This window comes from Ictidomys tridecemlineatus, chromosome 10 (assembly GCF_052094955.1).
Source record: "Ictidomys tridecemlineatus isolate mIctTri1 chromosome 10, mIctTri1.hap1, whole genome shotgun sequence".
Lineage (NCBI taxonomy): Eukaryota > Metazoa > Chordata > Mammalia > Rodentia > Sciuridae > Ictidomys > Ictidomys tridecemlineatus.
The window spans coordinates 117,844,946-117,859,039 of record NC_135486.1 but is presented as its reverse complement, the minus strand read 5'-3'; the positions used below and the strand labels follow the sequence as shown (position 1 = coordinate 117,859,039).

Sequence of the window (14,094 nt, the reverse complement as noted above, 5' to 3'; positions counted from 1 at the left end):
CTGTCTCCAAAAAAAGGACTGGGGATGTGGCTCAGTGGTTAAGCATCCCTGGGTTCAATCATCCCTGGTACCAAAAAGAATTCTGGTAAAATACACAAAGAGGCACGCACATGCGCAAGAGGGAGGGACACAAAGAGAAGTAAACTGGGATTTAATCTGGAGCATTTTGCCTCTGAGCCACATTGCCAGCTCTTTATTTTGAGACAGGGTCTTGCTGAATTACCAAGGATGGCCTTTAACTTGCTATCCTGCCTCAGCCTCCCAGGTGGCTGGGATCATAGGCATGTGCCACCACGCCCAGTGACATGTACTCTGTGTGTGTCCCGCATGAGCAAGCTGTGCTCACACTGGGCTTCATTGTCTCCAGCCCACTTTCAGCTCTCCCAGCGCGTGCAGTCCAGCAGTGCTAACTATATCCTTGATGCTGTGTGGCCACCGTCACTGTCCAGCCCAGAAGTTTGTCGTTACCCCAGGGACCTCCTAACCAATAATAAGCAGTCCATTTTTCCCTCCCTCCAGCCCTGGGCAACCACAAATCTGCCCTCGGACCATGAGTTCTTTCTTGTTCTGATTCCAAAGGAAAACCAGAGAGTCATGGTTGGAAAGAATTCTACATTCTCCATGTTCCAAGAATTTGATTATTGTCTGAAGCAGTTCCTCTCATTTCTCATAGGGGCTCCAGGTATCATGATGAAATCTGAGTTCTACTGCCTATTATCTTTAAAAGTTTTTTTTTATTAATATTTATTTATTTAAACTTTGGGTTTTCATTTCCCAGAAGAAAAGAGGCATAGTAGAAGAAAGAGAGGTTTGATCCTATGGGAATCAAGACTGAGACTAAGTCCTCCTGTCTTTTTCTTAAAGATTATTTAGAGCCCTCCAGTGTGGGACAGATGGATGGATGGGTGTGCCCTATTGCAGGTTTGAAAGCCGTTCAGGAGAAAAATGTTCAGTTTTCAACCCCATCGCATATCATGTTGTGCCACCATCATTTGGAGAAGGAAGGAGAGCCTAGAGTCCTGGGGATGTGGCTGTGATCCCAGCAACACAGGAGGCCAAGGCAGGAGGATCGAAAGTTAGGGACACCCTGTCTCAAAATATGAAGAGGGCTGGGGATGTGACTCAGTGGTCAGACACCCCTGGGCTCAATCCCCACTACAAAGAAAAAGGAGAGGGACAAGGTTATATAGATGCATTGTCAGTCCCCACCACATAGTCCCCCACCATAAGTGATGATGAGGAGGAGAAAAGAGAACCTAGCAAAGCAAAAAGCAAGGGGAGGGAGGGGGAGAGAAGGAGAGAGTGCGAGCTCTTCTAAAAATGTTAACACTATTAAGTTGTCAAAGGAGTGTCAGATCCTGAAACTCTTATATGTGGTACCTGAAATAAGGTGGTGTGTGTGTGTGTGTGTGTGTGTGTGTGTGTATTGGGGATGAACCCAGGGCTGTACGCATGTTCGACAAGCACTCTACCACTGAGCTCTGTCTTCAGCCCAAGATGGCCATCGTATGTTTAAACAAAGGAAAGTATTGAAAGTACAATGAATAAGAGACTAAAAAATGACTAGGCAGATTTGAGAAGGAACCTACACAATTTCTTTTTTGTATGGGGATGGGTACTGAGGATTGAACTCAAGGGCACTTGACCACTGAGCTACATCTCCAGCCTTATTTTGTATTTTTTATTTAGAGACAGGGTCTCACTGAGTTGCTGAGCGCCTCACAATTGCTCAGGCTGGCTTTGAACTTGTGATCCTCCTGCTTCAGCCTCCTGGGATTACATGTGTGTGCCACCATGCCTGGCCAAGGAACCCATACAGTTTCTATAAATGAAAAACAGTTATGGAAATAAAATGTCAGACAAGGATAAGCAGGAGTGAAAAATAGCAAGGGGAGTTAGCAGCTGACATTCATGGAGTCTGCATATCCTGATGCTAGAGCTGGGAAAGCAGGAAGTCAGGAATTCCATCCATCAGGGGCCAGTCCCTCTGTGTGGGACCACAAGAGACACAGCATTCTAGATTCCAAAGTTGAGAGAGCCTACAAAGGAACATGTAGGACGATGGAAAAGATACCATGGAAATCCTTCTCTTTCACTGACTTCCACTTTTATCATTGAAATTCAGGCTAGTGGCCTCCACCACCATCTTGAAGTTAGTAAGAATTGGGAAGATGAGAAGAAAGAAGACAAAGTCAAGGGCTGAGCTACGAGTTCTTCATGAACAACGTGTCAGTTCCCTCTGGGCAGTGGTAGGCCCTGTCCTTAACGCACATTTCAATGACCTGAGCCTGCCTAACAGTGCACTGAATGTGGGGAGCACTGAAGATGGACAGCAACTGAAGCCTGGAAAGGGCATAGGCACATGTTCAGAGCTTTTCAGAGGTGATGAGTCCACAAAGGTCCCTTCCTGGTTAGTGAGGCAAAGACTGTCATAAGGAGGCCTCACACCATTCTGCCTGTGCTACTGAGGACACAGCCCTCCTTTCTGGTCAGTGCAGCACCCAGTGGCCACCATGGAAGCAGAGAGCAGCCCTGAGCCATTGAAAATCAAAGCTGCCCACCTCCATTTCGGCTTCCCTAGCCTCCACAGCTGTGAGGAAATACATGCTGTCCTTTATAAATCAGTCTCCAGTATTTGCGTCTGGCACTGTGGGTTGTGCCTAGGGGGCTCAACCCACGGTCCTTTTTATTTCAAGACAGGGTCTCAGTAAATTCCCCAATGCCATCTCCTGTGCCCTTTGAACATTTCCTCATGATTCGAGCAATTCCTTACTTTTGGGTACAGGATGTTAAAAGACTCACTTTGGACATTGCCAGCCCCATTCATTTTCCCAGGGAGCTCTGCATCCTTTCAGCAGGGAATATTTAGCAACCTAAATAAACCTAGACTTTGCTAATGAAGAAAAAATAAAAAATAAATTAAAAAAAGGAAGTAGACTAAGGACAGATTTTGGAGCTCTGTGCAGATCAGGCCAGGATTGGGTTTCACTCCATTGGCCTTAGGGAGCCAACCATTGGGAGTGGTGGGATACTGTGGAGAGGGAGGAGACAAGAACTGGAGAACAACTGGAAGGATATTCACATGGTGTGTTTGTCTTTTTTTTTTTAGTACCAGGGATTGAACTCAGGGGCACTCAACCACTGAGCCCCATCCCTAGCCCTATTTTGTATTTTTTTTTAGAGACACAGTCTCACTGAGTTGCTTAGCACCTCACTTTTGCTGAGGCTGGCTTTGACTTGCACTCCTCCTGCCTCAGCCTCTGGAGCCAGTGAGATTACAGGTGTGTGCCACCGTGCCCAGTTGTGTCTGTACTTGTTGAGAGGAGTCCTATAGTCCTGTCAGTCTGAGGATAGAGCAGTGATAGTATGCAAGTGAAAAAGGTGAAATAAAGTGAGAAAGATGGACACAATACAGGAAACAAAATAAGAAAGAAAGTGTAATCAGTCCATGATGTGAATCATCTGTGAATCGCACATAATCACAAGTTTATATACTGCCCATTGTTTTAACTGATCATAATATAATTTCGGGGATATGTTTGTATACGTGTGTGGTGTTGGGGAGAATATAACAGATGGCAAAGACCAAAATAACAAATTTATTCATGAAGCAGGAAGGCCTCCATCCTACAAAATAGAATGAAAGCTCACATTGGGCAAGAGCAGCCAGGCATGGGTGGCTCAGTGACTTGGGAGGCTGAGACAGGAGGATCAAAAGTCTGAGGACAGCCTCAGCTATTTAGCAAGACCCTGTCTTAAAAAATAAAAAGGGACGGGGATATAGTTCAGTGGCAAAGCACCCTGGATTCGATGCCCAGTACCAACAGAAAAGAGTCTCCATTGGGCAAAAGCAGAATACTGATTTTATAAGATAGGTACAAGAAAATGATTATAGGGGGAAAAAAAGCTGATTGATTAACATTAGGTTACTTCTTTGTGAGGGTTAAAGCACAAGGGACTTCCTTTTTTACTTTGACTCAGGTGGATTGAAATATGATGTTTCCAGGAAAAACTGGTCAAATTGGGACTTATCTGTTTTAAAATTTGGAATGAGGTGACTCCATTCTGGCTTGGTCTGATCTGTTGTAGTCTGGTAAGAAATTCAGTGTAAAACAACAGCCTCCCACAATTTTTGTTTAACAGAGGATAGAGTCTTCATCTTCCATGGAAAAAATTCAACAATATTTGAAACTGGAAACTGAGCTGGGCATGTATATAGCCCAGTCATAGGCTACATGCTTGGCTCTGGGCCCACTCCCCAGTGCTGCGAAACAAGTGCATAAAATAGCAAAATATTTGTTATTTAGAAATGTGGAGGTAAGGTTGGGCATGGTGGCCCACACTTGTAATTCCAGCCATTTGGGAGGCTGAGGTAGAAGGATCACAAGTTCGAGGCCAAAGCCTCAGCAATTTAGTGAGACCCTATCTTAAAAAATAAGAAGGGCTGGGGATATAGCTCAGTAGTAAGGTGCCCCTGGGTTCAATCCCCAGTACAAAACAAAACAAAAACAAAAACAAAAAAAAAAGGAGGTAAATACCAGAGGAAACAGCTTAATGAGTTAAAAATGGAAGTCTGGTGGAGCAGACAGCAGGCAGGGGAGGTTGCTTCTGGGCTGCATCACGTAAAACTATTTGATATGTTTTTGAACTATGTTTATATTTCTTTTTAGAACTATGTATATTTTACCGACTAAGACATCATTTTAATGCAACTTAGAACATATGAAAGCAGAACATATGACATCAGAGTTGGCATGGTGGCTCACACCTGTAATCCCTACCACCTGAGAGACTGAGCAGGAGGATCCAAAATTCAAGGTCAGTCTGGGCAACTTATTGAGACCCTATTATTGCAAAATAATTATTTAAAAAGGGATAGGGATGTAATCGATTGTAGAGCACCACTGGCTTCAATCCCCAGTATCATAAAAAAATAGAGCAGTTGTTACAGTAATGACAAAAGAATGTAGGAGGGACCCTATCAGGATGGTAGGAAGGGGAAATAGTTCAAGAATTTAAACAGGTGCATTTGACATTCCCTGGTTGACCTGTGGCAGCAGAACTCAAGAGAGAGATGGAAGTAATCAGTATAAACAAGTCTGAGTCTCAGCCTCCACCTCTGAGGTCTGCAGCCACAGTTCAACCAGGGGCAATCAATCAGTAGAAATAAAACCCACCAAACTTCCATGGGTTTTCTCCCCCACTATTTGAATGAACTAATAGGGCAGAGACTCAAATGGGTTCTGCTCAGCAAGTCTCACCCTCTACTACCACTTTCCTCAGAGCTTCCAGATGTGTTCTAGATGGCTGTCCAGCGCCTGGAGCTCATCCCTGACTTCCACGTATGTAGAACCCTGCCTCTCCAGCACTGGAGTGGACTGCGGTCCATAGCAGTTCCAAGTGCTAAAATGACTTTGATGCCTAGATGCCCAGTTCTTGTGTGTCATAGATTTTTTTGTTTTTTGTTCCTGCTGTAAGACAAGTACTCTACTACTGAGTCACACCTCTAGCCTAGATGTGTTTTTGAAATATAAAAAAATGTCCATCATTTGTTTCTTAATGTTTGTGGAGTCTTTACTCTGTCTACTTGAAGTCTGCTGTTGGATATCTGTTCCTGCTGAGGTCTGTCCTGTTATCGAGCTCCACTAATCTTGTTCCACTTAAGCCCTTAGTATCACTGCCACCCAACTGCAATTCCATTCTAAGTGGTCACTCCAGTTCAACCAACACAGTGGCCAGGATGACTGCTTCCTCTGCCACTCTTATTGGATACTTTTCTTTCCTTGGTACTGGGGATTTGTGAGAAATGACAGTCCAGTGCTCCATTTTAGAATACAGCTGTAATTGGACCCAATTGTAGCCATTTTAATTATAGCCCTTCACTTTGATCCCCCCAATTTTAAAATTAGCTAATCAGGTTTATTGTACTCAAGCTCCTCCAAACAGGGCAAAGGGCAATAATAAAAGTGGTTGGCCTGCCTACCCCTGCTGGCTCACTAGCCAGGTTTCTGCAGACGCCCTTCTACCAGGAGCAAACACCTTACCCATCCACTTCTGAGCATGTTTGGTTGCTTGCAGTATTTCTAACAGGATTGAACCCAGGGGTGCTTAACCACTGAACCACATCCCCAGCCCTTTTTTAAGACAGGGTCTCTTAAGGCTTCAAGTTACTGAGGCTGATGTTGAACTTATGATCCTTCTGCCTCAACTTTCCCAGTTGTGGGGATCACAGGCCTGCGCCATGCCTCGACCACCTGACCCAGTCTGATGTACAGAAGTTTTCATGGTCTTCAGCCTGCTGTTCTCTTGGCCTAGAATGTTTGGCCCTCATTTCTCTGTCTAGAGAACTTTTTTCTCTTTTCACAATTCCATGCCATATCCTCTAAGACTTCTCCCACTCATCTTCAAAGAAATGGCTACGCGGCTGGGGTTATAACTCAGTGTTAGAGCACTTGGGATCACCTGGGTTTGATTCTCAGCACCACATATAAATAAAGGTCCATTGACCACTGAAAAAAGAAAAAAGACATGGCTCCTGAAGGAAAATGGGCTCCCTTCTCCCTAGGTGATCAGAGGAGTCTTCATCAGTGATCAGGTGGCCTCTGACCAAGAATTTGCTGGGAAGATTTTACTTTTCTTTCTTGCAATTCTGGGGATCAAATCAAGCATGTCCGGCAAGTGCTCTACTAACTGAGCTACCGCCTACCCCCACCCCCAGGTTTTCGCTGTTATTGTCCTTTAATTAAATTTACTTATATGCGGTGCTGAGAATGGAACCCAGTGCATCACACATGCTAGTCGAGGGCTCTAGTACTGAGCCACATCCCTAGCCCCCAGATTCTCTTGAAGTGAGAAGGAGACAAGGGTCTGGCAATGGCAGGCCACATTCAGGGACCTAGCAACGTAGCCCTGTTGAACAACAGGCTGAGAAGTGTACCCTGGGGCCACTGAAAAATCTTTGAACTAAGAAAGGCCATTTAATAAGGAGAGGATTTAATCAGCGCATTTCTGGTTGTTCTGTCCAGATTCTGGACTCTGTGGGTGCCGGCTGTAGCCGCTCAGGCTCCGTGCCCTCCGGCAGTCGGCCGCTTTCTCGCTGCGCACTTAACACAGAACTCTTGATTTTTTGCGTCTGTTATATTTTTAGGGCAGTCTCTCCTCTTGTTTTTTTCCCCCGAGAGCATCCAGCACGGCGCCAGGAACATCGTCGGGTGATGGTGAACACATCTGATGGATGAATGCACGTATTCTGAGATGTCCTTTAACTTCTCATTCCGAAGACCCTCCTATGTTACCCTTTCCAACAAGCCTCGCCTAGGAACAAGCGGAAAACTATCTCAACCACACTCTCGTCCACAAGTTAACTTTGGGGTGAGCAAGGCTGGGGCTCAAGCCGTGCTGGGGCTCAAGCCGTGCTTGGGCAGCACCTCTACTTGGGGAAGGTCTCTGGAGCGATTCCCGCCAACACCTCCTCCAAGCCCAACCCCACCCAAGCATTCCCGGGCGTGGCCCAGAGCGGCGCCTTTAAGAAGGGGGCGGAGCACAAGTGGAAAGACAAAGCCCCTGGCCGCGAGCTCCCCCCTCCCCCCTCCGGCGCACCACACGGACAGTGGTGCCCGGATGTCGATGTCGCCGTCGGTGACAGATGGCGCAATGTCTGTATGTGTGTAGGAGCTTCACTGGCCTGACCTCCTTTAGTTCGCAGCCTTTCGGTTCCCGCAGTCCCCCACATTTAACTCCGCCGCTGGTGGCCCGTGAGCCTGTCACCAGCGCTTACATAACGTGACCTTTCACCTCTTCAGACTGCCCTCTAGTGCGCTGCAACCCAACTACGCAGCAGGGGCAGCGGGGCGGGACCCAGACGCAGAGCGGCAGCTGCTCCGAGCCAATAGGCAGTGAGCGCTGACCAGCTGTCCGCCTATTGGAGCATTCGCTGTCGGCGCCACTGGGGAGCAAGTTAGTGTGTGCGCTGGCCCGGCGGGGGGAGGAGGGGAATCTCCCGCCATTTTTCAATAATTTCCTCCGGTGCCGCTGAGGAGGAGTCGTGACTACCGGCAGTGGGGATCCGTGGCGAAGGTTGGCCGGGGTGGGCTGCCGAGACGCGCAGCGCTGCGCGTAGGAGCTCTGCGCCCTTGCGTGGCGCCCCATGGCGGTCGCGCGGCCGCGCCGGCAGTGAGGGAGCGGGAGTTCGCGCCGCCCTCTCACCCCTCCCCTCCCCCACCGCCGGGAGCCAGCGCTCGCGCGGGGCCGCGGGGCCTAGTGCTGCGCCGCGGGCCGGGAGGACCGCCGCCGCCGCCGCCGCAATGGCGCCGCTGCTGGGCCGCAAGCCCTTCCCGCTGGCGAAGCCGCTTCCCGGGGAGGAGCCGCTCTTCACCATCGCGCACACGCAGGAGGCCTTCCGCACCCGAGAGTATCCTTTTCCAGCCGGCGCCTAGGGCCGGGCGGGCGCGGGGCGGTCGGGGGGCTCGGCACCGCGCGGGGGGCAGCTGTCAGCGCGTCCGGCCGCTGCGGGCCAGCGCTCCGGCTCGGCCCGCCGCTCCGGGGCCCGCGAGCGGGCCGCTGGCTGCCGCGGCGGGGCCGCTCACTTTGTCCCCGTCCCCGGGCCCGGCTACGGCGAGCTCACCTCCTGCCCACTCCGCCTGGCCGTAGGCCCCGAGCGCCGGAAAGCGGGACTGGCTTGGCGCTTTTTTTTTTTTTTTTTAATTTAAATGAAGTCATCAGCTCAAGTTTTAGGAATCTTGCACCCGCGCAGCCTCGTGATCCGGCTGGCGCCGGCCGGGACCGAGTCCCCAGCCCTGCGGGGGCGCCGGGACTCGAGCGGACCTCGGGCCGGGCTGAGCTGACAGCACCGCGGGCTCAGGACCCGGGTGCATTTCCAGACCTGCAGGGGAGGCGGGAGGAAAGCCGGTCCCGCAGCCCCAGCCCCAGCCCTCCCCTTCCCTCGGAAGACGGAGGTTGGGAATTCTCAAGATTTGAAATTGGTGTTTGCTTTTTTAATAAGATAAAAATGTGGAGAAGTACTTAAAGGGTTTGCGTTGTGTTGGGAACACGAGGCTCTTTGCTCGTTTTTTCGGAGAGCTCTGCCGCTAGCCTGGGCTTTCAGACTTTTTATTTTACTTTAAAGGCTGTGCGATGCTGGGGATGGAACTCAGGGCCTCGCGCGCTGCCGAGAGCGCCACACCACTGAGCCAGCATCCCCAGCCCTGGTGGATGGCTTTTATTTTACTTTTTTTTTTTCTAATATGGATGTTAGATCTATCATTTTAAAGTTTACATCTTAAAAGAAGATTTCTGAATCAAGCTTTCACATATCCCTAGTTTTATCAGTCCTCGGTTTTGTTTTTTTTTTTTTTTTGGTACCAGAGATTGAACCCACAGATGTGTTTAACCACTAAGCCAACTCTCCAGCCCTTTTATATTTTTAATTTTGAGACAGGGTCTTGCTGCATGGATTAGGGCCTTGTTAAATTGCTGAGAGTGGCTTTGAATTTGCAATCCTCCTGTCTCAGCCTCTTGAGCCTTTGGGGTTACAGACCTGCGCCACCAGGCCTACTCTTTGGAAAGACTAGATTTCTTATTTTGTATGTGGCAGCATTGGAGCAAGTGTCCAGGTGAGCCCTTTAATTTCTCCTTGATCTTTGTGTTAATATAGTACTTGGTAGGATAATCTCATTCTTGTTTGTGAGTGCAGTTTGTGAATGTTGGGTGTTTACATACAAAGAGACTTGGAAAGTGAGTCTGGGCAATAAGAATTCTTTTGATGAAATATACGTATAATATCATGTCCAGAAATTAATTTTGGAGATGGTGGAGCCTTGCCTGGTTTGCCATGTGGGCCCAAAGAGTTGAGGATGACTTGTTAAAGGTCACATGCTCTGTAAATGATGTCAGGATTATAATCCAGTGCTCTTCCTGCCTAGTCCCTTCTAAGTATTTTGAGAGAAGGAGAAATGCCACTCCTTTTTATTTTTTTCCTCTTGTGGTGCATGGAATTGAACTCACAGCCTCAGCTGTTTTCCCTACCATTGAGCTACAACCCTAGTCCTTTTTTCAATCCCCAGTGCCATCAGAAAAAAAAAAAAGAAGAGGGAGAGAGAGACAGAGAGACATGCTTAGGGAAGAGTTAAATTCCAAGTCGAAGAGGTAGTGAGTTAGGTGAAAATGGCCATGGATAGCTAAATTAGGACTGGCAACAAAGGCTTTTCATGTCACTCAATGAAATCTTTGAAATATATACATGTATGTATCTGTGAGTATGTGTATATGTAAGTGTAAAAAGACTTTTTGATGATAATTAGAAACTGTAATGTGGAATATTATGTATTTTGTAAGCATTCTTCATTTTTTATTTCCCATACAAGCATTTAGAACTCTTTTAACAAAGGAGTTCTTTAAGAGCATTAGATTTAGGGGATATATTGCTCTCTTGGGAATGTCTACAAGTGGAAACACTTTGAGGATGGGTTTTGAACACTTGTACTCTATGGTTGGCAGGTTGGCATATTTCTTTATTAGGCTATTAGTGGTTTCATAGAGGAGAACAAATACATGGTTGAGTAACAATTGCATTTGAACTGTTGTTATTCTTAATTTATATTTATGGTTATATTTTTAATAGTATTCAATATTTTAATTTTCTCTTAATACTCACTTTTTGGGGGGGGGCATCAGGGATTCAACTCAGGGGCACTCGACCACTGAGCCACATCCCCTAGCTCTATTTTTGTATTTTATTAGAGACCAGGTCTCACTGAGTTGCTTAGCACCCCGCTAAATTGCTGAGGCTGGCTTTGAACTCTGGATCCTCTTGCCTCCCCCTCCTGAGCTGCTGGGATTATAGGCATGCACCACTGTGCTTGACCTTTAATACTCACCTTTTAATTGCATATGTACTCAAGAAAATTTATATGGTATTTTACTGACTTAAAGCTGTGAATTAGTATGTTCTTGAAGGTACAGTTATCATCTTCACTAAACTTAAAAAAGTTGTAAATAATTTATATATGTAATGACTGGGTGTTATATTGATTATGTTGATTATATTATGGATTTGAATTTATGCTTTTACTTCCCAGGGTAGTACCACAGGCAAGACACTACATCTTAGTTGAAGAATGTGAAATTTTTCAGAGCAGTTCTTGATGTGATTATTTGACAGTAGACTGATGATACACTGACTGTAATGAAGCTAGATTTTAAGCAGGAACTGAAGCTACAAACAGCTTGCTGTAAATTAGTATTTTTGTTCTGTTGATTCAACTATCATAATTACTAAAGTTTAGAAATTAATTTATGACCTTTGTGGCATTATTCATACAGTTATTCATACATTTTATTTATTTATTTATTTACCAAAGAGGCTTTACCACTGAACTACAAGCCCCAGCCCTTTCTGTTATTTTGAGACAGGGCTAAGTTACTTAGTGTCTTGCTAAATTCTTGAGGCCGGCCTGGAACTTGCAGTCCTCCCTCCTCAGTCTCTGAGTTGCTGGGATTACAGGCAAGCACCATGGCTTCAAGTATTTTATTGAAAGAAACAATCTTTACCAGGCTAAAGAGAACAAAGCAGCTGTATATTGTGGTGAGGAGGTAGCTGGCTCTTGAAGTCATAAAAAAGTAGATGCATAATGAGATGATCTATGATTTGAAAATATCTTATCATTTATAGCTTACACAACCTTTGGAGAATTGCTTTGACATTTTGTCTGCAATTATATGTGCAGGAGTTGCTGGAACATAAAAACCTCAATTGGCATTTGCTCTGAGTGGTTATTTGAGAATGAGTGACTTATTTTGGTAACCTAAAATCTGAAATAGGATTTAGAGGCAGCTGACTCAGTATCCTTCTAATGGGCTTTTTTTCTTGTCTTTTTTTTTTTTTTTTTTTTGGCTCTACTGGGGATTGAACCCAGGGATGTGCTACCACTGAGCTATATTCCTACCTCTTTTGTTTTTTATTTTGAGATAAGGTCTTGCTGAGTTGCCCGGCTGGCCTTCATTTTACATCCTCCTGCCGTAGTCTCCTGAGTAGCTGGGATTATAGGTATTGGTCACTGGCAAAACACCTTTTTTGTATTCTAAGACCTAGACTGAAGCAGTCCCTGTGTGTGGTATGCCTTTCTAGCAGTAAAGAGAAAGATCTGGAGGAAAACATAATGGCTTTTTAAGCCTCTTCCTGTAGGTGGCATATCTCACATCTGTTCACATCTATTGGTCAAAGCAAGTCCCAAGTGGGTGGGGATGTACATTCCTCTTCAAGAGACATTGCAAGCCACAGGCAGTGGTTGAAGATGTAAAATCTTGTATAGGAAGGGGGTGAGTAGTTGGAATCAGTAATATAATGTATTATATTTGAAGGTTCAGATGATGTTTCCTGTAGAAAGTTTTTTTTTGAAATCTAAAAGACAATTAGAATTTGGTTGGTTGAAGAATAGAGAATTTTATATATGAGGCAGAGAAGGTATGATGAGTTTATGAATGTGTAGTATGAATTTGAGGGTTCTTGGCTTTTTTTTTTTTTTTTTTTTTTGTACCAGGGATCAAACCCAGGGGCACTTAACCACTGAAGCACATCCCTAGCTCTATTTTTTTTTTTTTTTTTTAATTTAGAGACAGGGTCTCACTGAGTTGCTTAGGGTATTACTAAGTTGCTGAGGTTTGCTTTGAATTTTCAGTCCATCTGCTTCAGCCTCCCTAGCCACTGAGATTATCTTCACTTTTTTTGAGATGGGGTCTCACTGTATTGCCCAGGCTGGCCTCAAACTTTTGAACCCAAATGATCTCCCTGCCTCAGCTTTTCAAGTTTAAATTGTTTTTGTCTTGTTTTGTTTGATGATACTGGATGTTGAACCCAGGGTCTCACCCTAAGTGCTGATTGCTGAGCCACATCCCCAGCCCCTAAAGGTTCTTGATTTTAAGAATTTGAAAGAACTTTCATATACCTAGAGTGAAGAAATTACTTAGTAGTGAGTCATGTGAATAGGGCTGTGTCTTGTAGGCTTTTCTGACATGGGGTAAGGAATTTGAACGTGGCCTTCATTTTAGTGAAAATTTTGAATAAAAAAGAAGTAGGGAGATCACTGTGGCTGCAGTGTCAAGAAGGGATCTTCAGCTTGGAGACTAGCTGCAAGTGACTAGACTAGTGAAATAATCTGGGCAATAGATGATGGTGTCTGAGAAAAGTTACCAGCCCTTGAGGTGAAATTCAAGAGATGGATTCGAGATAAATGAAGCAGATTTGGCAGAATTGCGATTGATTGGGGATTTGTCAAGGATGGTGTTTTCATTTGGATTTTAGTGCCATTCCCCAAAATAAAGAATTCTAGAAGAACAAGTTGTTTTTTTTACACAACATCTTTATTTTACTTTTTATGTGGTGCTGAGGATCGAACCCAGCGCCCCACACATGCCAGGCAAGCGCATTACCACTTGAGCCACATCCCCACCCCAAGAACAAGTTTTTAATTTTGTTTTGTTTGTGAGTGGAATGAGATAGTGGAATATTCAGTTTGGACGTCTTATTGAGTCACTTACGCATATCCAAGGAAGTAGCCACATTGATATTGGTTATATGGGTCTAGAATTCAGAGGGAGGTGACTGAGTTAGTATGAGAAGTTATTAGCATATAGATAATAGTTGAAGTTACAGGAATGGATGAAGTGACCCAGCAGGAGAATGCTATATAGACAGCATAGTTTTTTTATGGAAGGGGCTGTTGGAAAGGTGTATATGAGGATAGATGGTACTTTCATTGTTGGAAAAAACTATAATCAATAAATATTTAGTATTTAAATGTATCTGTAAAATATTCTCTATTTTTCTTTTAAAATTATTTTATAAATTACAGAAAATAAAACTTAACAAAATCTTATCATGATTTTTAATAAATTGGAGGCCAGAGAATTGCCTCCCTCAGGGAAGGAACATATTTGCATCTCAAGGGGCCTGAGGACAAACACCTTTTTTTAAAAAATATTTTTTAGTTATAGATGGATGCAATATTTCTGTTTTATTTATTTATCTTTATGTGGTGCTGAGGATTGAACCAGTGCCACAATCCCAGCCAGATCAAACACCTTTAAATAAACAAGAGA

The 14,094-nt window shown here is 45.1% G+C and overlaps 1 protein-coding gene and 1 long non-coding RNA gene across 6 annotated transcripts in view; one reads left to right on the top strand and one right to left on the bottom strand.

Moving 5' to 3' along the window:
- Positions 1-6,972: 6,972 nt before the first annotated feature.
- Positions 6,973-7,839, bottom strand: LOC110598465 (uncharacterized). The gene is made up of 2 exons (XR_002484306.3): positions 7,690-7,839; positions 6,973-7,314 (listed from the first exon to the last, which is right to left on the bottom strand). It is a non-coding gene; the product is annotated as an uncharacterized LOC110598465 (long non-coding RNA).
- A 191-nt stretch (positions 7,840-8,030) lies between these two features.
- The window catches only part of Baz1b (bromodomain adjacent to zinc finger domain 1B), a 77,457-nt gene continuing 71,393 nt past the window's right edge, over positions 8,031-14,094 (top strand). For 4 of the 5 annotated variants that reach the window (XM_078023894.1, XM_078023893.1, XM_078023890.1 and 1 more), the window contains exon 1: positions 8,031-8,410. In XM_078023894.1, coding sequence (XP_077880020.1) covers positions 8,304-8,410 — 107 coding nt within the window. In that variant the 5' untranslated portion in view covers positions 8,031-8,303. Of the gene's footprint in view, positions 8,411-8,766; positions 9,612-14,094 lie in introns of those variants that run through there. The other variant, XM_078023895.1, reaches the window with a different exon arrangement.